At 44.3% G+C, this 22,131-nt stretch overlaps 2 protein-coding genes and 1 long non-coding RNA gene across 3 annotated transcripts in view; 2 read left to right on the top strand and 1 right to left on the bottom strand.

Moving 5' to 3' along the window:
• LOC128143588 (ankyrin repeat domain-containing protein 26-like) overlaps positions 1–3,361 on the top strand; it is a 110,121-nt gene extending 106,760 nt beyond the window's left edge. Inside the window, 2 exon segments of the mRNA XM_052790948.1 lie at positions 2,094–2,139; positions 3,074–3,361. Of these exon segments, the coding sequence (XP_052646908.1) occupies positions 2,094–2,139; positions 3,074–3,222 (195 nt within the window). The 3' untranslated portion in view covers positions 3,223–3,361.
• Positions 3,362–7,619: 4,258 nt separating this feature from the next.
• Positions 7,620–8,306, bottom strand: LOC128142877 (uncharacterized). The gene is made up of 2 exons (XR_008235539.1): positions 8,127–8,306; positions 7,620–7,853 (listed from the first exon to the last, which is right to left on the bottom strand). It is a non-coding gene; the product is annotated as an uncharacterized LOC128142877 (long non-coding RNA).
• Positions 8,307–8,680: 374 nt separating this feature from the next.
• Positions 8,681–22,131, top strand: part of LOC128143587 (ankyrin repeat domain-containing protein 26-like) — a 110,319-nt gene continuing 96,868 nt past the window's right edge. The window contains 9 exon segments of the mRNA XM_052790947.1: positions 8,681–9,115; positions 11,902–12,016; positions 12,261–12,434; positions 12,544–12,650; positions 13,174–13,311; positions 14,070–14,218; positions 17,884–17,934; positions 20,743–20,776; positions 20,856–20,928. Of these exon segments, the coding sequence (XP_052646907.1) occupies positions 8,913–9,115; positions 11,902–12,016; positions 12,261–12,434; positions 12,544–12,650; positions 13,174–13,311; positions 14,070–14,218; positions 17,884–17,934; positions 20,743–20,776; positions 20,856–20,928 (1,044 nt within the window). The 5' untranslated portion in view covers positions 8,681–8,912.

The following is a 22,131-nucleotide window of genomic DNA, read 5'->3' as shown; positions in this document are numbered from 1 at the left end:
GCTGTGATGCCTTTTCCAGGGGCTTGGGGGGAAGAACAGTGGAGGCAAGTTATAGTCCTCAAAGGTGTATTTTGCCTGGCTCTTCATTCCCTATTCAGAAATCAGTGTGTTGGCTTTATTTCCACCTATTTCTCTTTCCTCGGGCATGGATGAGATTCACAAAGATGGAACTGGAATGAATAAGAGGAAAACAAGGTTTTTTCTTCTCTTGATTCATCCACACGTGTTGTGGAGGGTCCTGTGGACCTTCTGGTCATGGTGAGGGCTCCAGAAACCAGGGAAAGTGGTTTCTTCTAACGCCTCAACTACTGCTGCTTTGCTTAGGATAGGCCCTGGGTTTGGGTCGTCTTTTGGTCTAGGCATTAGTTTTCCTGCTTTTTTCTGTTACCTCTGTCTCATTTCATGTGTTAGGAGGTCCCTTCTCCCCAGGATTTTGCTGCTGCTTGTACCTGCTTGAAAACAATTAGAGGTTTGGGGATTTGGGGGGGCCTTTTCTGTTGTTCTTCTAGCTCTGTGCTCCCCTCTTCTAGCTGTGAAGGCACAGACTATTCCAAGGAAGTACCACTGAGTGGTGGTTCTCCTGGAGGAGCTGGTGAATTTGGTCGCAGCTATCCCTGTAGGCCTGGAGAGAGGGCCCTTCCCTCCCCTCTGCTGGTTTATGGCCCCACTTCTTTGGCCTTTGGAGTTACTGCCTGTTACTGCTCCTCTTGCGAGGGTATGCAGATTGCTTCCCTTCCTGAGGCTTTTGCCTGTTGAGTACATTGTACAGTGTTTCAGTTCTTGGTGGTGGTGGTGGTGGTATGTATGTTGCTCATTTCATAAAATAAAGACTTATTCCCCCAGGGATTCAGTACTAAAATCAGAGAATCACAGGATGGGTGAGGGTGGAAGGGGCCTCGGAAGATCATCTAGTCCAGCCCCACCCCTGCTCAAAGCAGGGTCAGCCATAGCAGGTTGTTCAGGGTTATGTCCAGCTAGGTTTTGTACATCTCCACGGATGGACACTCCACAACCTTTTCTGGGCAACTTGTTCCAGGGTGTGACCACGCTTACAGTTTAAAAAGGAAAAACCCCAAATTTTCCTTATGTTAAAATGAAATTTCCTCTATTTTGATTTGTGCCCATTCCTCTTGTTCTTTTACTTGGCACTACTGACAAGAGTCTGGCTCCATCTTCTTTACTCACCCCACCAAGTATTTATATACATAGATAAGGTCTCCCTGAGCTTTCTCTGCTCCAGTAAAGAAACAGTCACAGCTCTCAGCCTCTCCACATAGCTCACGTGGTCCAAGCCCTTCAGCATCTTCGTGGCCCTCATAGGCCTGGAAGCTGTGTGGTATCTATTTTGAAATTCACTTCTATGTGTCACAGACTTGATGGAAAAAATGTAGGAGCCACAAGTATCATCAAACATAAACAACAGCATATAGCGCTTGGACTATGACTCTTCAAAAGATCTGACTTCTTCTTATGAAGACTTTGAAGTCAGAATCATAAGTGAGAATAACTTAATTGGTAGCAATAACCACCTTCTAGGGGAGAAAGGAGTAAGTGCTCCTTAAGCTGATTTTGGTTACATAATAAACCCCACAGCTCTCGCTGTGTAGAAGCTGTAGCTGCTGCTGTTGTTTCTTCGTACAAAGTTTCCAAGAAAAAGTCACGTGTGTTTTTATATTCTATGTGTGTCGTGGTATTGGCAATAACAATAAAGAAGAATCCTGGCGTGATCTGCAGGAGCTCTTTCAATTTTCCATCTTAAAGTGGAGAAAAGAAGAATATTGGCACATGCTTTTTTCTATACAATGGTGTATGTCAATCCTGCAGCAGCTGCTCTTGCACTTCCCTTATGAAGCTGCAGAAGCCAGCCTCAACTGAATTTGTCCCTATGGATGGCATTTGTGCGGATCTCAGCATTTAGCTGACATTCTGCTCGTGTATTTGATGATAGACTTTTGCCATACCTTCATTGTAATAACACCACTGTGCTTCTTTCCTGTATATTTTTTAAATGCCCGGTTATAATCCAGCTGGTGAGTTACAGGTTGTTTTGTTACTTTTAAAATACTAACTGTATGTTTTCTATATAATTCTAGGTACAGCAGGAACTGGAGGAAAAAATCACTAAAGAACTTGAAGAGGGTAATGTGTCATTGTGTTAGGAGTGTTTTTAAGGAAACAGATGACTGTTCCTAACTCTTGAAAATAATGGCTTGAAAGCTGTCAAGTTCTTGTGCTAAGCGCAGGGTTTTTTCCTGCTAGCTTTCCAGTTTAGACTTGAATGTGAAAACCTCCTGCTTACCAACATACTGGGTAGAATGTTATGCGGTTGCCCGAAAAAAACCAAGCACAAAGAAAACTAACCCGTTTCCCCCACACAGATACACTTGGCTTAAGCCGAAGTCGCCTTTCGGTAGAGTTAATCCTCAAGCACATATATCAAATGTAAAAGAAGCCCTGGGAAAAGATTTTTGTAGACTTCAGCTGTTACTTCTCCTTCCACGTACATCAAGTGCATTCAGCACTAAACCATACCATACGCATTCTCTGCTGTTAGTTCTTGATTTTTGCCATGTGTCTTATTCATTGCTTGTATTTGTAGCTTATATGTTGCGGTCTTTTTTGGATAAGCAAGAAGAATATAATCAGTGACAAAAGATAGCCTTCCTTTAGGAAAAGATCATTCAGTAGCGTTTAGGCAAACGTGAGTGGAATGCTTGTAATAGGTAGCATAAAACATGGGCTGTAATGTAAGGCCAGGTGTCCAAAGAGGAATTCCACCCATTTCACAGTTGTTCCTCCAGAGTCACTGCGTTGCAGTTCCCTGAAGATGTTCAGCGTGAGGCCTCTGGAATGACTTTCACTAGCTTTAAAAGTACTGTTGACTAATAAGCACATGTGGAAAAAATGTGTTTCTCCCTTTGTGCCTAGCCCTTTCATTGTTATGTTCCTTTGGAAGTTTTTAAATCTTTCTGGATTGGAGTCTCTCCAGTTACCCATAATGTTTTTACAGTGACTTACTTGGCCCTGTCTACTATAAAAGTAACACCAGGAATCTTGTCTCTGTTCTCCCTAGCCACTGCTGAACTTGAAACTGGATCTGCTGGAGCTTCTCCCATGGTATCTACTGATGGATCTTCAGGAAATGTCCATGTTGACCAGGATCCCCTTTGAAGGGCAATACAGGAGTACCGTGATGTTTTAGCCAAAAATCATCTGATTTGAACAAAATGCTAGGCAAAGGCTCGGGAAATAATTTTGTTTACATCGCGCATCTGTGGTTTCCCATCCTTCAGATTGTTCAGATGTGAAAACGTGTTTTTTTTTTATTATCTGAATATAAATGCTAAGTCTATTAAATGGATGTCAAACACGTTGCACTTACCTGATGGTTTATTGATGCACAGTTGTTTTATTTTGCACTCACACTAAGAACCATATCTATTTTTTCTGACTGGCAGATTGACTACTCTTGACTCTTGAGCTTGACAGAACTGTCAAAATGTTTCTTATTAAGGTAGATGCATTATTTTGCTCCACTCATGTTCTGTGTTTTAACAAAAGCATTCCCTTTGTTCTGTTTAATCCGTCACTCTATGTGTTTTTAATGTTTCCAGTGTTATTTTAATGCTTAGGACATTATTTGATGTGCTTGGAGCCCGCTGCTTCAGTCCTGATGCAGTGAATATTTCTGCTGCTAAAGTGAAGTTTTACCAGTGTTCAGGCTGGAGAATAGGGCAATTTACATTGCTGTCACTTTATGCGCCTTAGGTTTAAAACTACTTGTGAATGTATAGTAGTGCCAAGAAAGTTATGTGGTCTTTTTGTTTTGTATCGCAGAACCACAGAATGGGTGAGGTTGGAAGGGACCTCTGGAGGTCATCTGGTCCAGCCCCCCTGCTCAAGGAGGACCACCTAGAGACGGTTGCCCAGGACCGTGTTGTCTTTTGAGTATCTCCAAGGATGGAGACTCCACAGCCTCCGCGGGCAATGCTGGGTCACCCTCACGGTGAAAAAGTGTTTCCTGATGTTCAGACAGAACCTCCTGTGTTTCAGTTTGTGCCCATTGCCTCTCATGGTATTCATGTTGATTGTTGTATTAAAAATCGCTGTAGCTTTAGACATTCGCAGTTCCTACATCAACACCTGTGGTGCACCTGAAACACTTCGTGTGGGGAAAAAAGGAATGCTAATATATCAACTTTGAGCCTCTTTAGTACTTTCCAAAACTTGTGTGATAGGACAGCCCATCTCTTTGTTGCTGGTGGCTGCTGATGATGTGGTGGCTGTTGTGGGGCATTTATGTCAACAAAACAAGCAGTTCTACTTCTTTCAGGGAGTTACCTGTTGTTACTGAAGATCTGCAGTTGTCATTTCCTGTCTGCAAAAGTCACTAGCAATCGGAAGATTATACAACAAAGTCCCAGTTCTGGAAAAGTAAGAATGGTTGTACTGAGATGAATTACGACTGGAAAAATTTGGGGGGTTTACCCACTAATTCAAGGACTTGAGTTAACAGGCAGTGAGGAAAGCAATGAATGCTGCTGTGACACTCTTCCTTTTTATATGAATAAGTGTTTTTGAAGCTAATACACTGTACTTAATTCCAGATACTCTGTTTCAACTTGATATTTAATAAGCTTTGTAATCTAGTATACGTCTGTCTTTGTTTTATTGTACCCCTTCTTGACTTTGCTTTCCACCCCCTTCCCTGCCCATATAACTCCCCAGATCTCTCTTCTGCTCACTTCAGCTTTGTTCACAGCTGCATCTTCATCCTGTCCTGGAGGCCAGGCAAATGGCCAGCATGCGTCTGTGTCCTTTTCCTCTGGGGAGGCTTGAAGCACACTTCTGTTAAGATTGCGGACTAGAGTTGAGGTCTTGCTAATAATCAGTTCCCAGACTCTTCCTGTATTTTAGAGCAGTCCTCCTTGTGGTCTGGGCAGAAGGTAGCGGGTGAGCTTCTGGTAGACTCAGAATAACAGATGTGTTAGATCAACTGTGTGGATGAACCAAACCCAACCATACCCAACCATAGCTCTGACCCAACAAAGCACTGTAGCTCAAATAATTTCGGTAACATCACTGCAATCACTGATACACTTTATATTGAACCTGTATGTAGTCTTCATGAGATTGGATTCTGAACATCGATAGACTGGGAAGAAAATGAATGAGACAGAGGCAATGAAACCATTCTTCTATTGCTTCTTGGTATGAGAACAGGAGAGGCCTCAAGGCAGTAAAGAGCTTTTTGTCATGAATTTCATTTGGGAAGGCTCAGGGGGCAATCTTTATCAATCGGGGGGAGTGGGCAGTAAAGAAGAACAGCAGCCTTTTAGCATCCCGTCACAGGCTGAGAGGCAGTGGCCACAAACTGAAATCTGAAATACAGGAAATTCTATTTAAACATAAGAAAAAACATTTTTAGTAGCAGGTATACACTCATAGGGCGTGATTTTTAAAAAATGTTGAGAATAACCACATTAGTAGGAATGCTACTCTCTATTCCTTTGGGAATTGAAATCAATTCTCAAGGCATTACAGTCCTACTTTTAGCAGACATTTCTCACTTTCTTATGGTTTATAATTTGTAAGTAGTTTAATTAAAAGAAGAAAGACAAAAGTTTTATTGTGCTTTGTTATCAACTAAAATGTAACTAAACCTAATAAATCCAATTATGATCTACCTGGCTCCACAATAACACACTCAAGAGTCCATTTCAATGATAACTGTATATTGGTTGCCCAAAGAGTGTGAGCCAGTGAGTCCATGTGGTTCTGAATATGCTAGTAAGTCTCTTCTGTTATACAGTCACTCTTTTACTGTAGTGAAAAGAAAGTAACATTTCTTTTTCATCACTTAGTGGAAGCTAGAAGATAGCCCTCTATTGAGAATGAGGAATGGGTATCTGTTAATCCTGCTGTGTGCCCACGTGTGTGGGGGGGTACGGTGTGAGTGTCAGACAGGAGTGGGAACAAGTAAAACTGCCACCATTCAACTCAGCATACCCACTGACTGTACAGGGCTCCAGAGGTGGCACACCAGAAGCACCACCACAGCTCCAGCTCTCCACCTACAGCGAGCAAAAGCTGTTACAGGCACTGCCTGCAGGATGTGTGTAACCACCCAGTTCTCTTCAAAGCCTCAGAGCAAGCAATGCAGAGAAATGCAATCTTCCCAGGCTGCTTTTCTGAGTTGTACCACCCCTCCTAGAAAATACAGCAGTTGCAAACCAGATGTACTAAACCGGATGATTAGCAGCACATCTTTCCTTCTTGGTAAACAAAATACACAGGGTGATGTAATAGGGGGAAAATACAGACTGGAAAAAGGGAATGTGCGAGTGCCATTTTGTACCTCAGCGGTACAAAGATTGTGAGCTAAATTATCCAGCTAGAGTGAATCGTGTCAAAGGAAAGGTGTATCTTCAGCAGACTAACTCAAATATCAAGGCTTATGCAATACTTAAGCCGCACTTAAGCCCTATTTGGCAATCTGCCTGTGGTACACAGGTCTTGTGCAGGGCATCAGAACAGGAATGGAACAGTTCATGCAGACAGGAATAGAAACAACAGTTACTAGATGATACTGAGAAAGCTACAGATAAGCTGCATAGAACACATGGAAAGGACAAAGCAACATAATAGGAAATACCAACATCTTAAAAAAAAACCCAAACAAACAAACAAAAAGGAACTATTAAACAAAAAAATAGGAATGGACTAAAACTGAAACAAAAATTTGGGTCTCTTCAGCATCGCCCATGAGCCAAAAAGATTAAAGAAACAGTATGAACAAAGATCAAAAAGCTGGCAAAAATTAATACAAACAGCTGGTAATTGGTTGTTGTGGTTTACCCCCAGCTGGCAACTAAGCACCCTGCAGCCGCTTGCTCACTTACCCCCCACCCAGTGGGATGGGGGAAAGAATCAGGGAAAAAAAAGTAAAACTAGTGGGTTGAGATAAGAACAGTTTAATAGAACAGAAAGGAAGGAAATAGTAACAACAACAATAATAAAATGACAACAATAAAAGGATTGGAATATACAAAGCAAGTGATGCACAATGCAGTTGCTCACCACTCCCCAACCAATGCCCAGTTAGTTCCCAAGCAGCAATCTGCACCCCCTCCAGCCAACTCCCCCCAGTTTATATACTGGGCATGATGTCACATGGTATGCAACACCTCTTCGGCCAGTTTGGGTCAGCTGCCCTGGCTGTGTCCCCTCCCAGCTTCTTGTGCCCCTCCAGCCTTCTTGCTGGCTGGGCATGAGAGGCTGAAAAATCCTTGACTTAGTCTCAACACCACTGAGCAACAACTGAAAACATCAGTGTGTTACCAACATTCTTCTCATACTAAAGCCAAAACATAACACTATACCAGCTACTAGGAAGAGAATTAACTCTATCCCAGCCGAAACCAGGACATTGGTTGAGCGATAGATTCTAGCTATTCATTTTGCATCTTTTTTTGGCTAGTAATGAATGAACGGTTCCTGTTGTACCCACATGACTATATCCACAGGCCCCATCAGCACCCTCTTATCTTCAAAGTGTGAAACTGAATTTCAGCCCAACCAGCCAGCAAAGGCCCTACCAAGTAAAGCTGACTCTCTAATAACAAGGGGTTTTATTGAGACCAGTCTGAAACATTTGACAGGGACCGTAGGGTCTCCCGGTCTTGGCTGGGGAGTGACCTGTAAAAAAGCCAAAAGTTTTTGTGGCTGAGCATGTCTCCACGTGAAAAAGGACTCGAGAAGAAACACCTCCTCCTGGAAAGAGCGTAGAGATGGATTGTGTTTACTCTACGTTGCCATCTTGTAAACAGAATCCTGCCTTTCTTCTGAGGTGTCTGGAAGACAACAAATATACCCGATTAAAAAACGCGCGATGCCCGCAACTCCTTCAGGGGATTTTCTGGTTCTGCACTAAATGCGCTTCCCCAGTTTGCACAATTTGCTTTTAAAGCAAACCAGGCCGAGCCGCCCCCTGCGCTCACAGCGGGGCATTGCTGCCGCCACGGACAGCGACACCCCCACGGCTCCACGGCGGCGATCCCCCAGGGCTCTGTGGGGTGCACGGCCCGGCCCCCCCCCGGCCCCCCGCCACCCGCCGGGCCTCTCACTCGGCCGCGCCGCATCCAGGCGCCTCCTTCCCCGCGCCCGTCGTCGCAGCCCGGCGCCTGAGGGGGAGAAAGCGACGTCGCTCACCGTTCGGCGCCCCTGATAAGCACTCGCACGGGCAGACCGGGAACTGACCTTCGAGACACACATGCCGGCAACTGACTTTAAAGACACATAAGCCGGCACCCGACCCTCGAGACACACGTGCCGGCAACTGACTTTAAAGACACATAAGCCGGCACCCGACCCTCGAGACACACGTGCCGGCAACTGACTTTAAAGACACATAAGCCGGCACCCGACCCTCGAGACACACATGCCGGCAACTAACCTTAAAGACTCATATGCCGGCACCCCCCTGGGCACTGACGCGCCTCGCCAGCACTCCCCGCCCTCCCGAGGCCGCGCATGCGCGGACACGCCCGTCCTTTCCGCGCGGCGGGCGGAGCGGGCCGTTGCCCGCCCGTCGCCGGCCGGCCGCGCGTGCGCGGGGCTCGCCGCCCTGAGGGAGCCGCTGGCCTCGGCGGTTGCCGCCGCTACTGCTGCTGCTGCTGCTGCTGCTGCTGCTGCTGCCGCCGCCGCCGCCGCCGGCGGCGGGGGAGCGAGCCCCTGCCCTCCGGCTCCCGGCCCGCCCGCGGTTCGCTCCGCAGCAGCCGGCCCGGCCCGAGGCCGCTGCCGGGGGCTCCGCTCCCCCGTCCCTGCCCGGGGCCCGACGCAGCCCGCCGGGCGCCTCCCGCCGTCGCTCCCCTGAGGCGGGACCGTGCCCGCGGCCGCGTCCCTGCCGCGGGATGAAGAGGATCTTCGGGTTCGCGAGGAAGAAGAAAGGGCAGCCGCCGTCCGGCAGCGCCTCCCTGCCCTGCCCCGCCGGTGCCTACGAGCTCCGGCAGAAGGACCTGGGCAAGCTGCACCGTGCGGCTGCCAGCGGCGACCTGGCCCAGGTGCGGCAGGGGCTGAAGAAATACGGCGTCGACGGGCGGGACAAGGCGGAGCGGTAAGGGCGGGAGCAGCGCCGGGCGGGCGCTGAGGCGGGGTGGGGGGTCCCCTCCCCGGCGGTGCCGCTGCGGCCCCCGGCAGCCCAGCGGCGCTGGGGGCGAACGGCCGCGTCGCTGCGAGGAGCGGGAGGGCTGGCTCCGCAGCCGAGCCCAGCCCTCGGCCGGGTGTGGGAATCGGGCTTGTGCTGCCAGAACCCCTTGAATTCGGCCTGGCATCCGAGTGCCGCCTTACCCTCTTTGCCCCGGCCTCCTCGGTGCCCTCGTCGCCGGAGTCCTGTTTCCTTGCCGGGGGGGCGCAGGCAGGAGTGGAAGGGAGCTGGCAGCAGCCCGGCAAAGGTGGGTTGCAGAAGGAGCCTCGCAGCTCCCTTCTCCAGCCGCGCGTTGAAGTCGAAGCTTCGTTGTGTCCTCCAAGGAGTGGAAGAGTTGACGTCATTGGAAATAGAAGCGAAGAATAGGCGATGTGGGAAGTAACGGCTAAAATGCCATTGTTCGCGTGAATATCTCAGTTCTGCTCCTCAGCATCTCCAAAAGCAAAATCCTGCGCCAAGGGCGTGGCAAGTAGCACCCCTACAGGCTCCTTCCAAAAAGCGGGTCCTGTAGCCCATAGGACTTCCTTGGAACCGCATCATTTAGGAGCAGGCAGCTTTTCGGAGGTGGTCTAGCAAAGCCTTCAGCCTTGCTGAAAGAGATGGGCAAAGCTCAGCACAGGGTTGGGAGCACTGTAGGTACGATGCCAGCTAATCATGAATCCTGGGTCAAAGCTAATCGCTACGAGAGATTTACCATGTCAGCTGCCTGTCAGAGTGAACTCTAGAGCTTTTCATTGCTTGGCTTGTAGCTGCTGGGTTGTCGGCTCCAGCGCCATTGGAAGCGAGTGCTGCCAACCTGCTGTTTCCCTGTGGTCTCGCAGTGGGGTGGTTTTGCCGCTGCTCAGGCATCAGCAGTTCTCTTCTGCCCCATGGGTGATCAGCATAGGATTGCAGCAGCAGCGGGAGGAACAGAGTCTGGGCAGGATCCCGAAGGCTGGGTGGCAGAACAGCTTTGGTGTTACTAGAGGCCTCTTGCAGGGACAGGCAGCTGTGAACACTCCGATGTTCTCTGCCAGCCTGTTCCCTGAAGTGGGTCTTCTGTGGAGCTTGGCAGGCCTTGCTCTAAGCAGAGCCATCTCCTTTCCTGTTGGCAGACTGAGAGGCTTGGCTGAGGAGGGCAGCAACGAGTCCACAGGTTTTCTGAAGGCTTTTCTTCTTTGCGAAGCTGATAGTGACTTCTTCAGGTTTGTCGTGTTTCCTAGTGCTTGGTAGTAGCATAGCAGCTATTAGATGATCGTGGACTCCTTCATAACCAGTCCTGCTTAGCTTTCAGGTAATCTCAGTCGGTCATTTCTTCAGAGATGAAGGGTCCCGCATGCTTATAAGGGAATTTCTCAAAAAGTGGTGGTAGCTGCTCTTGAGGGACCTTCTGTTGATGCTTCAGTCAGTTCCCTGTCTGTAGCAAGACATTACAAGTTCTTTGAAGTTTTGTGTGTTTTTCTTGTCCTCATCCTTGTTGCCGTGGAGGAGGCTCATCAGCTGCCGGGTAACAAGCAGTATGTGCATTACAAATTGCTGTGTTTCTGTATCACGTGCCACTGCATTTCTGTACCTCTCCCTTTCTGTTCCCACCTAGCCAGGGAGCTGTTGTGCTCCTGTCTCTCAGCAAGGTACCAAAACAATTGCAAGGTTAGTTGAGCTTTCCCAAATACAGAGGAGGACCTACCCACAGTGATGTGGTTCAAAACTAGTGCTGGCGTTCCCCTCGGTTCTTGAGGAACCGCAGGATTTTTGTTGCATCACCTTCAAGGGAGGAGGGTCCTGGCTGTTTTCTAGCTTGTCTCCTGCTCTGTTGGGACAGGTGTCCTGCAGAGCAGCAGGCGTTTTGCCTTCTGCACAGAGTGAAGCTTGTGCTGCTTTGTGCCTGTGCTTTAGGGGGAAACACGTGCAAGGACTTTCTGAGTGATTGTGTCTTTGGGGACAAGTAGGCTGGTTAATTGACATCAGACCTAAGATGTTGTGTGGTTTGAAGGATCTGTTTTCTTTCTGGGAAGGCTTTAACTTGAAGAAAAAAGTTTCATTTTCTTATGCTGGTCATGTATTGTGGAAACACAGTATTCCCTCCTTGGAGAGGACTTACTCTGTGGTAAGCTTTTTATGGCTGTGATAGTTACATGCGTCAGGAAGGTCAAATGTTACTTTCCTGTAGTCAGGATTGCAGTGTTCTGCTGCCTAGTTTGCTGTGTGTTACCAGAGGCATGTTGGTGCGTGTTCTTGTTTTTGCTGCAGTAGTAAGCAAGCTAGAGAAAAAGCAGAAATTCTCAAAGTGCAGGGAAACGCTAATATTCTTGCTATAAAACCCACCTCCTACATCTCTGATATACTTCTGGCACATGAATGATCATCGAAGAACTAGAGGTTTACTTGCCATAGTCCTCAGATTCCCAAGCTTCGGTCTCTGTTGCTGTGCCACGTGTGTAGTCCTGTTGGAGGCAGTGACCAATGCCTGGGCATAGGCATCTCTTTGTGCAGATTCAGTTCTACAGTGAAGGAAATGTCACCTTACTAAGCAGACGCTGTGGAGGGTTTTTGCTAGCCAGCCTCAGGCATTTGATGTGCAACTGCTGTTACTAGTAATGGAATGAGAAATCTTTTCTGAAGCTTGCTTTTTGGAAAGTGAAACTTGTGGTCATATCCATTTATCACAGCCTGAAATGATTTATTTGGTTGTCTGTCTGTGCTGATTTAATTTTTAGGACACCTCTGCATCTTGCTTCTGCAAACGGCCACGTGGATGTCGTTACATATCTAGTAGAAAACAAGTGTAAGCTAAATCTTTTTGACAATGATAACAGATCGCCACTGATGAAGGTATGTGGAATATGTTATGTTCTTGTAAGTGGGGCTTATTGATTAGGCACTAAATGATGTATCTTGCAGGATTCTTTACGTAGACCTGTGTAGAAACATGCATATCGTGATAGGCGTGGAAGAGGCATATGTTAGCTAATCTTCGAAGGTGCTCTTATTTTCCAGCATTGGGAAGCTTGGGGAATTGTAACGCAGTGAAATGTAAATGCTGGAAGTTTTTCCTTTTTTTGTGTGTTGTTCCCAGGCAGTACAGTGCCAGCAAGAAAAATGTGTGGCTGTTCTGCTACAGCATGGTGCTGACCCAAATCTGGCAGATGCTGACGGCAACACTGCTCTTCACCTTGCTGTCATATCTCCTAATATATCTGTAGCAGGGCTGTTACTTGAGCATAATGCCAATATTGATGCCCAGAATAAGGTAAATTTTTATATTTGTTAAGCAAGTTCTTCCAAAAAGTTGCATTACTATTTCTCTTGAAGGGTTTTGTGACTTTGATTTTTTTAACTTCATTTATCTGTCCTTTCAGGAGGGATGTACCCCGCTTATTCTTGCTGTCTCTGAACATCGTGAAGAGATAGTAGAGTTTCTCCTCAAAAAAGGAGCTGACGTGCATGCTCGAGATCAATGTGAAAGGTGAGGGGTTTGTCAAAACTCCACATGGATCTCTAGTATTCCTTAGGGTGGATTGATGAGAGGCATGGGAATGAGGGCTGAAAAAAAGCAGGGAGCCACACAGAAGGAGCTATTTCAGTGTGACTTGTGAAAGCAAGTCTGCATTGGCTGCTGTCATACCTCAGCTGATGCTTTCTCCATTGAGGATTGCAAGAAGGCATTGTCTGGGATGGCCCTTCTGGCAGGAGACGTGCCATTAGGTCAGCAGCATTGCCTCAATTTGAAAAACCATCTCCTGCGTAGCAACGTAGTTTGCATGTTAAGTGTTGTCAATGTGGAAGCTTAGCTTGAAGATTGAACGCTTAATTGTTTTGAATCCCTCTCCCGTTTTACTGTTGCTCTTAATACTTAATGAAAATTGCTTTTTTGGTTGTTCATTTTAAAGTAATGGGGAAAACACCGTTTTTGAGAGCAAATAGGAATAAAAATAATTACAGTGTCTGTGTAAAATGATCTGTTTTGTATCGTGTTTTGGATGTTTCAGAACCCCACTTATGACTGCTGCTTCTGGTGGGGAGCTTAATTTGATAAAAGTTCTTCTTCAGTATGGTGCTGATGTTTCCCATAAGGACACTAACGGATGGACAGCTGAGGATTATGCTGTTATTCATGGATATTCTAGGTAAATTTTTAACTTTATCGTTAGAATAGGTTGTCAGTTATCAGTGCGGCTTTTGAACATTTTTGGTAACAGCACCAAGGTTTAATGGTGTGTTGAGACCTGTCTTGAAGCTGTGCTCAGTGACATCTCCTGATACGTATCATTGCTGCGTCTAGTGTTAATTTGGAAGTTGAGGAAAATTTCTACCCAGAATTCTCTGTTAGATTTCAAGTTTTGTAAACTCTTTAAAGTGCCTGTACCCTGCAGTTATCCAGAGGTGGAACTTGGCAAACTGAAATGCATGTAACCCCTCTCCCCAGACCAGCACCATTGTCCTTACTGACTTCCACTACAGTGACCAGGAACTACCAGCCTTTTGTTTCGGAGGAGGTCTAACTGATACCCCTTTTCTTAAAATCTTAAGCGGTTTTACTCCTCTTATGCATCGCTTTGTACCTGTGGGTGTTCCTTCTCTAACATGGTTCTGTGTGCTTAAAAGCTAGGCTGAAAAAAATGTGCCAAGCAGGAGTTGTTAACTTTGTAGGTATGAATATGCATCTCTAGAGTGAACACGACTGTAGTGAATATTGAGGTATGTGATAGTCATGGAATAAGTTCTGTGTGTACTACCCTTAGCAAATGCATATGAGTATACGAATTCATATGGCTATGAGTATGTGTAGGATGGGTAATAAGTGGCTGTTAACTGTTCTCTGAAATGGTATGTGCAAGTATGTGGTTATTTTTACCAAATATATTTCCTCTCTTTCTCTATATAGTCTCAGTAAACAACTGGCAGAATATGCAGACTGGGAAAACACAGGAGAAGCTTCTGCAGGTGGTGCACAAGGCATCATGGTACCTAGCACTCCTCACCGGGTAGGAGCTGCTGGCTTTGCGTTGGGTGCACCTGCTGTGGACAGAGGAGGTAGGATCCTTAACCATGGAGGAGCTCATAAGGAAAATCATTATGGCCTTTTTTTTTAGGTGGCTTGTATTGTTAGCACTTACTGTGTTCACCATTGACTTTAGTGGAGGCATCAGATGGAGTAGCACAAGAAGTTTGTGAATGCGCTTATTTGTTGCTAGCTGGAGGTGCTTCTTGTCAGGCTGTGAAGGCAGTCGTTATTTGTGTAACGCTACATGTCCCCTTATAGGGTTGTTGCCTTCTGCCTGTCCGATTGCCCATCTATATAGGTTTTCCTAGAGAGAGAGAGAGAGAGAAGGGGGATAGGGGAGGAGCTAGGTGAGAGTGTTTTTGTTTTTCAGGTGTGTACTTTTTAGCTATAGATGGCCATTCAGATTGTGAAAATCCAATTGCAAAAGCAGTAGGTTCATTCTGAGTAGTTGTTCATATTTCTGTAGTTGGGTAGCAACAGATGAGTTAGCAGGAAGATACGTCTTGTTGATTTCCACTGATTTTGTGCGTCTTTGTTTTAATATTAATAGTTTCACCTGCACTAAGCTCCTTTTAGTGAGTAATCTTATTTCTCAGCATCAGTTACCATTGTTTCCGTGTAGGTGCTGTAGAGACATATTGAGGAAAAATTGTCTTGGAAAAGTAACTTTGTTAGCAGCAACAATGCAGTGTCTGTGTATACTGTGTCGTCTTGGACATAGTTTGATTTACAATAAAAATAATGCTTTTCTTCCACTTTCAGTACTTTTATGAAATAAGCTTTAAAAAAAATCCGTATTACCTTGTGATCCAGAAAAACAATTGCCTTGTGATCAAAAAACTAACTCCTTCAGTGATTTTTTTCTTTTTTTTTTTTAAATCCAGTCTATGCTTCTGCGCTCACAGAGCCCTAGAGGAATCTTGGAAAATTAATATTTTAATCTAAATGAAATTGTTTGTCTTGTACTTTACATCTCAGGCCCTACGGTGGGGAGTTTTATTCTTTCTGGTTTTTTGAGGGTGTTTTATCAGAACTATGTGGCAAATGGGCAGTAGACAGTGTTCAAACACAGTTCATTACTCCTTTTTTAAATATGTCAAGAAATAGGAGCAAAACATGGGATATTTTTCCTCATTGACTTTTCCCAGACATAGGAATTTAATTTAGAGCCAATCTTTGTTCCTTTGACGTGGGAACAGTTGCTTTGGTCTAGTCGGAGATTTGTAAAGTTCTTGATAGATTGAAGGAAGATTTTTTTTTTTTTTCTTTTTTTGTTTGTTTGGAGAGGGCTTGGTACAGGTAGTTTAATCAGCATAATGTTGCTTTCACCCAAACAGCGCTCTCCGTTACGGCCTCCTGTGCGTGTAGATAATTGCTGTGGTACCACATTGTAATGGCTGACAGGCCTCGGTTATTTTAAAATATGCGGCTTGCAAAATAATACTGTTGTGTGATTCCAAAACTGACATACTCTCAGTGAAGTATGGGTTCTTGAACCAAATAATTTGCCCCATCCCTTGAAAATTATAGTACTACTAATATAAGTCCCCAATATAATGGGAAATCTTTATTTCTTCTCTACATTTGCAGAGGCATAGTAAGTGTGAAGAGAATATTACGTGGGTTAAGGACTTTGGAGGAGAAAGAGTATGCTCTGTTCTCAGTCTATTTCTAGTAGGGCTTGTGTTTCTTCTGAGTAGTATGAGCCTTTTTCTCCTTGTGCTCAGTCTCTTAAAAGATGACCCCAGTGTGTTAAGCGAGAGAGATTAGTAGCAGATAGGGAGCATTTACTGGCATTAACTCTGCAGTCTCTGGCTTGCACCCACAAAGCACAGGTCCTGCATCACGAGAGTCGCTTTGATATGCTGCAGTAACAGGCTTTGAAGCCTCTGTTAGAGGAGAAGCTGGGATGATCTTGAGCAACCAGAGAAACACCCACTTCAGAATTCTTTTCTTTTGCTGTTCTGTACTATTTTTCTGGGGTCTTCAATGTTGTCCTTATTCCTTTTGCTGCTTTTGCACTTGTTGAACATTCTTCAAAGTATTCTCCTCTAACGAGCAAGTCAGCATATTTAAGGAGTTGGCTCATGCTTATTTGAATGTTTACTTTTTGTCAGAACCTGAATCTCTTCATTAATCATGGGCAGGTTTGCAAAAACCTCCAAATGAATGGCTTCCAGCCCTAGCATACTGAATGACAGACTTTTTAGATTTGAAGTTGGAATTTCTTTGGCAAAAAATAATAATAATTATGCAATTGTTCTAAAGGCAAGGATTCAGATTTCTAGTATGTCTGCAGTGGCAGCTTTTTTTAACTGCTGCACTGCATATTAGTGTATTGTTCCTTCAGTGTTTCCCTGAGTCCCTACCGAAGCTGTTGGTTTTTTTTATCGTAGAGCTCTTGAAAAGAATTGAGTGCTTTGGTGTGCTTTATATCTCCTGAGGTCAGGAGAAGTTGTCCTGTATCACCTTTTAAGAAAACTGAGAAACGGACAAGGGATGAGAAACCATCTTGAGGTCCTTTCTTAACCCTTTAGGTGTATGTTTTTGATAGGAGTCCTTTTGCCACATCCATTCCACGAATTTGCAGTAAAATCAGTATAAGCAGGACTCCCTTCCTTCCACTCCGAGACAAATGTTATGGCCTTGTCACGAAGAAATTTGGTGTCGGGTAGCTGCAATAACAGAACCACACCATTCGTTGACTTAAAATATAAAACTTTATTAAGTAGGATGGGTAGAGCAGGTGGATAGTGATTTGTATTCTAAAACTTCTCTTCCATAGCACACAGATGTGCATACACACACAAACACACATGCACGACGCTCATACCAGTCAACGTGCCCGTTTTGGTCCAGTTGTGGCCTGCCTTATAGCCCTGGGGGAACAGGGTATTCATTCTGAGTGCTTGTCGTGTCTGCATTCTGGCTGGTGGCATAACTTCTGTATCTGAACAGTTCAGCATGGTCAAATCAGTGTAAGCAGAATTCTCCTATCTTCAAACTGAGGTAGGAGGGGCCTCCGTTTGCATTAGGCACCAACTGACACAACTATTAAGGTGAGCTGCTTTAAGGCAACAGGTTTCTGGGTTGCTTTTTTAGTGAGGGATAACAAACATGCTAAAACTGTAACTTGAGATGAGTGAGTGTAAATAACGTAATGGCTCAAAGTTGCATGGTGGTGTGAGTACTGAGAACCAAGATTTCCTTCAAAATTTCTGGATAGTGTATCTCCAAAGTTTAGTTGTTGGCACCTAAGGATTTTGGGGATGCTTAGAGGGAGGGATTTTAAGTGTGCTGTATGTATGAAGTGCTCTACAAATATGAAGGAATTGCATTTGCAGTCTGTTAGACAAGGACCAGTCAAGTTGAGGGAAATCTAAAGTTGGCAGTAGAGTAAATTTCTGATAATCTGTTTCAGTCTTGCAAAATATTGGAATATGGGTATTTTACGTGGAGCAAGTAAATTAAGTTACACTGACACTGTCCCTTGACAGGAGAGTTCTGTAGATCGTGATTGGTTTTGTTTCTAGCACTTATAACCATAGAGTAGGCTGATAGTCACAGTACATTTTCCCGTTGCTATAGCTTTGTTGATGTACTGCTTATGTTTTGCAAATTTCTGGGGATTCAGATTTATTCTGATGTCATTGTTTCATCTGTCCTTTCCATGCCTTTTCGTAAATGGATATAGGAATGCAACAATCTCCTAACCAGACATCAAGAACAGGAAAATCAAGGAAAGGTATTCTATACAGTAGCATTTCAAATATTAAATGTGTTGTACAATATACAAATATTAATACTTCTATGATGTTTATTATCCTGGAGGTCCCTATTTTGATGGATTTGGTTTTATAAATTAGATTTGAGAGCAGGCTTTAGGTGCTTTTTATTTGTTTGCATGTTTTGCATGGGTCCTTTATTATTGAATTGAGTGTTTGCTTTGTGTCATTAGTGATAGTAAATAATTTTTTTTTTTTAAATATGCTCTTCTGTTACTCCAAAATGGAAATGGACTTCAACTGAAGTGGAAGCAAGCAATCCTCAGAGACTGCTTTTCTAGATCTCATTTCTATGGTAGGGCATCAAGGTCTGTCTGAAAGCCAGCTCATGAACTTTCTCTCTTGCCTTCTAAAGGACAATGTGATCTGGTTTTGATCATTGCTTAAAGTTACTATGCATTGAAAGCAAAAGTTCAGATAACTTACTCAGCTGGTTTGACTAATTATAACTATACTAATTGAAAATATAACTGAAGTCACCTGTCAAGAGTTTATAATGGATTGCTCCACCCTGTCCACTCAGTTCTGAGAGACAGATTTTTATTCCATTTGGGAGGTTAGTAGGTAGCTTAGACTGCTGGTACTAAGTGAGTTAACAGAAAACTGTGGTATGTGGAACTAATTATTATTTTTAAATATTATGTGTTTGTAAGAGGAAACATTAAAAATCAGAGACTGTGTTGGTATTTTGACTGTTTTAGCTTGTCCTCCCACTGGAAGTTTCAGCCTCTAGGTTTTGTCTACATGACATGTCTACACTGAACACGTACGCTGTATTTCATTGTCTGAAAGCCCTGTTCAGGTCAGGAGATGTCCTCATCAAAGTTCCCACATAAACCCTGTCTTTAGGACAAAATTTCCACGCTCATTTGTGGTTGACTGGTAGTAGAGGAGATGTCTTCAGGCATGGTATGCCTTTGTTTTCTTTTCCTTTTAAGACCTTGGTTTGGTTGTGATCATGCGAGTTTGTGGAAGGTTACCAGCCTCCCGTTCATAAGCAACTTCATTTTGTTATGATAGTTAACAAGAATTAGTTATCAAGAACTTGAGGAACACTGAAATAGCTACTGTGTGGAGATTATATTGTTTGTTTTTTCCCTCCTGTACTGGGAATTGAAGACCCCTTTTATTTCATCGTGGTTGTTGATAGTTGAGAGGTTTTAGCACTCTTCAGGCTGGATTCCTAGAGTTCAGATTTCTTTAGTACATCGGTGATGTGCTAGAGTGCGCTCTCATCGAGTTTGCAAGTGGCCCCAAATTGGGGGAATCAGTAGATATGCTTCAGGGCAGTGCTGCCATTCAGAGGGGCCTTGAAAAGCTGGGTAAGTGGACTGTCAGGCCTGTCTTAGGAAATTCAGCAAGGGCAAATGCCAAGTCCTGCACATGGAGAGGAGCAGCCACTTGCTACAAAACATGCTGGGACTGCCTGGCTGGAGAGCTGCTTTGCTGAGAAGGCCCAGAGGGTCTTGGCAGAGAATGAGCTGAGCATGAGCCAGCAGGGTGCCCTGGCAACTGAGAAGGTCAACGGTGTCCTTGGCTGTATTAAAAGCAGCATAGCCAAAAGATTGAGGAAAGTGATTGTCCGCTCCTACTTGGCACTCACTGGATTGTGTCCAGCTCCCTGGCTATAATTTTGAGCCCTCAGTGCAAGAGAGATTGGTGTTTCAACAGTGAGCAAGTTCAGTGGAGGGCCATCAGACTCGTCAGAGGCAGGAGTAGTTGCCCTTTGAGGAGAGGCTGAGGAAACAGGGCTTGTTCTGCCTAGAGAAGAGGCGACTTGGAAGAGGACCTAGCAGCAGCTTCCAGTACATCTGAGAAGACAAAGCCGGGTGCTTCCCAGGGCTGCCTGACAGGAGGCGGAGGTACAAGAGGCATAAATGGAAACAAGAGAGTTTCTAATTGGGTGTGAGGAGCTTTACCATGATAAGGACAGTAGAACAAAGAGGTTGTATAGTCTCCCTCCTTGGAGGTGTTCAAGACCGAACTGGATAAAGCCCTAAGCAACCTTATCTGACCTCATAGCTGAGCCTGCTTTGAGGAGGCAGTTGGCTAAGAGACTTCCCGATGTCCCTTCTGACCTGATTTATCCTATGATCCTGTGTGCAAGTTGCCTTCATAACACTGATGAATACTTGGAGTGTAGTATAGAATGCCCTGATTATGCCCCTTTTGTCTGTTGAATACCCTTTTTGGTGCAGTATAGAGAACTGCTGGTGATTATTCTACCTGGGGAAAAGCTTTAGATCTTGATTATGCTTTTTGATTTTCTTTACCTTTTCAGAATAATCTGTAATTAGGTAGAGCAGCAGATAGTGTAGTATACAGCATAATGTTATATGCATAATGTTACAGAAAACAGTAAAATCTCTGCATGTGATGTGTACTCGTGTGTAATATGAGTACTTAGGAGGTTCATTTACTTACTGTCTTGCTAAGCCACCACCAGTTTAACTGTTTGCGAACATAGCTTATTCATGCTATGCTATTGGTTTTTTTAGTTCAGAGATGTTTGTTAATCTTCTGGGTGTAAGAGTCCAAAGGAGATCCAAGTCTGGTCTTTTTTGTTTTCTTTTTTTTTTAATTCAGTATGGCTCAAAAAAGCAGTTGTTTTGGAAATGCATTCATTCATGCTGTCTTGTGTTGAACTGACTACCCAAAGTTTCATTCTGTTATGACCTGTAGAGTTGTCCATGTTAAGTGTTTATATGTACTGGTTAATTTTTAGCATGCCAAATCTAATTTCAACATGTCAATTAATGTTTGAACAGCAATAGATGACTTTTCCCAAGGAGACTCAATAAGGTGAGACTTTAAAAATACCTAACACTTACCTGAGGAATGATTTGAGAGACACAGTACTCATTTTGCTTTGCTTTTTAAGAAGCTCTGAGAAAGAGGGGAGTGGTGACAGTTGGCATGCTTCCGAGGAAGAACAACTTGATTTCACCCCCAAGGTATGCTGCTTTTGCAGGAAGAATGTCCTGTAAAAATTAGTGATTTGAAGGCAAGTTTTCTCTGGGATTGAAAGAAACTGCAGTTCCAGCCAATATTGTTTTCTCCTTAAAAGCAGTCTCTGGCCTGCCGGCCTGCCTTCTGCTGTGAGTTTTTCCTAAAAGACCTGTAGCTGTGGTGGAGCATGCAGTAGATTTGTGGTTTGGGGCAAAAGAGCAATAGGTGACGAGATAAACAGCTGCATTCTTTTATTTGTTCTTGTTCATTTGAGTCAGGCTTGCAGGCCCTAAAAGTTTATAAGTTACTATTATAACCTGTTCTGTTCTTCTCCAAACTTTGTTATTGTTTCCTGTAAATTTGGTGATAGAATCCTAACTGATAAAGAAAAAGGGCGTTTATTTATCAAGATCTACTGAAATCCTTCATCACCTAGTTCTCCTTTCCTCCTCGTCAGGTTCCTCAAGAGCGCTCAATGGATGAGTTACTCAAATGGGTCGTCTTTTTCTTCTATGAGATGGCATTCTGTGCTTGCATGTGATCTCACGCTGCATGTTTTCCCTTTTTTTTTTGTTGTTTTTTTTTTTTGAATGCTTGAGTAGTATTCTCTTTGACAGCTACAAGCTCTTGTGCCTACTGTTTTTACTAATGTTCTGAAGAATTATCAGCTTCTGCAGTGATGGCTGGAGCATCTATTCTGTTGCACTGGGATTCTGCAGTGACGAGGAACCTGAGTGTGATAGTTGAACCCGCTCTGTAATGCTGGAGATGCAAGCATGTTTAGTTTTAACATGATTTCATTTTCTTGCACTGATTTAAATAGAAATGATGTGGTTTTTTCTGGCATGATTTTGAAATTTAGGGATATTTTGGTAAGTGTACTTGCAGGGACTAATTTATGCATTAAGTCTAGGGATCTTAACAGTTACTCGTGTTGTGCACATTTGCAAGTAAGCATCCTGAAACTGCAATCTTAAAATATAGCTGAATTTTACTTAAGTATGACAGATATTAAAAACAGGTTTTTAGAACTGTTATGCATGTGAACATAGTTTTAGAAACAATTTGCAGAAGGGTGCCTGCACAGTGTTTTGGGGTGAAGTACTCACTGAATTGCATAGATGGGGAGTGTTTGTGTAGTTAGAAGTATAGGATGGAGCCAGCACCTGAGCACTACCAAAAGGACAGCCTGATTATATTTACTGTTC

The sequence above is a fragment of the Harpia harpyja genome, chromosome 6 (assembly GCF_026419915.1).
Source record: "Harpia harpyja isolate bHarHar1 chromosome 6, bHarHar1 primary haplotype, whole genome shotgun sequence".
NCBI classification, from domain to species: Eukaryota; Metazoa; Chordata; class Aves; order Accipitriformes; family Accipitridae; genus Harpia; species Harpia harpyja.
Note: the sequence above shows the minus strand (reverse complement) of the source record. Positions and strands in the feature narration are given on the sequence as shown.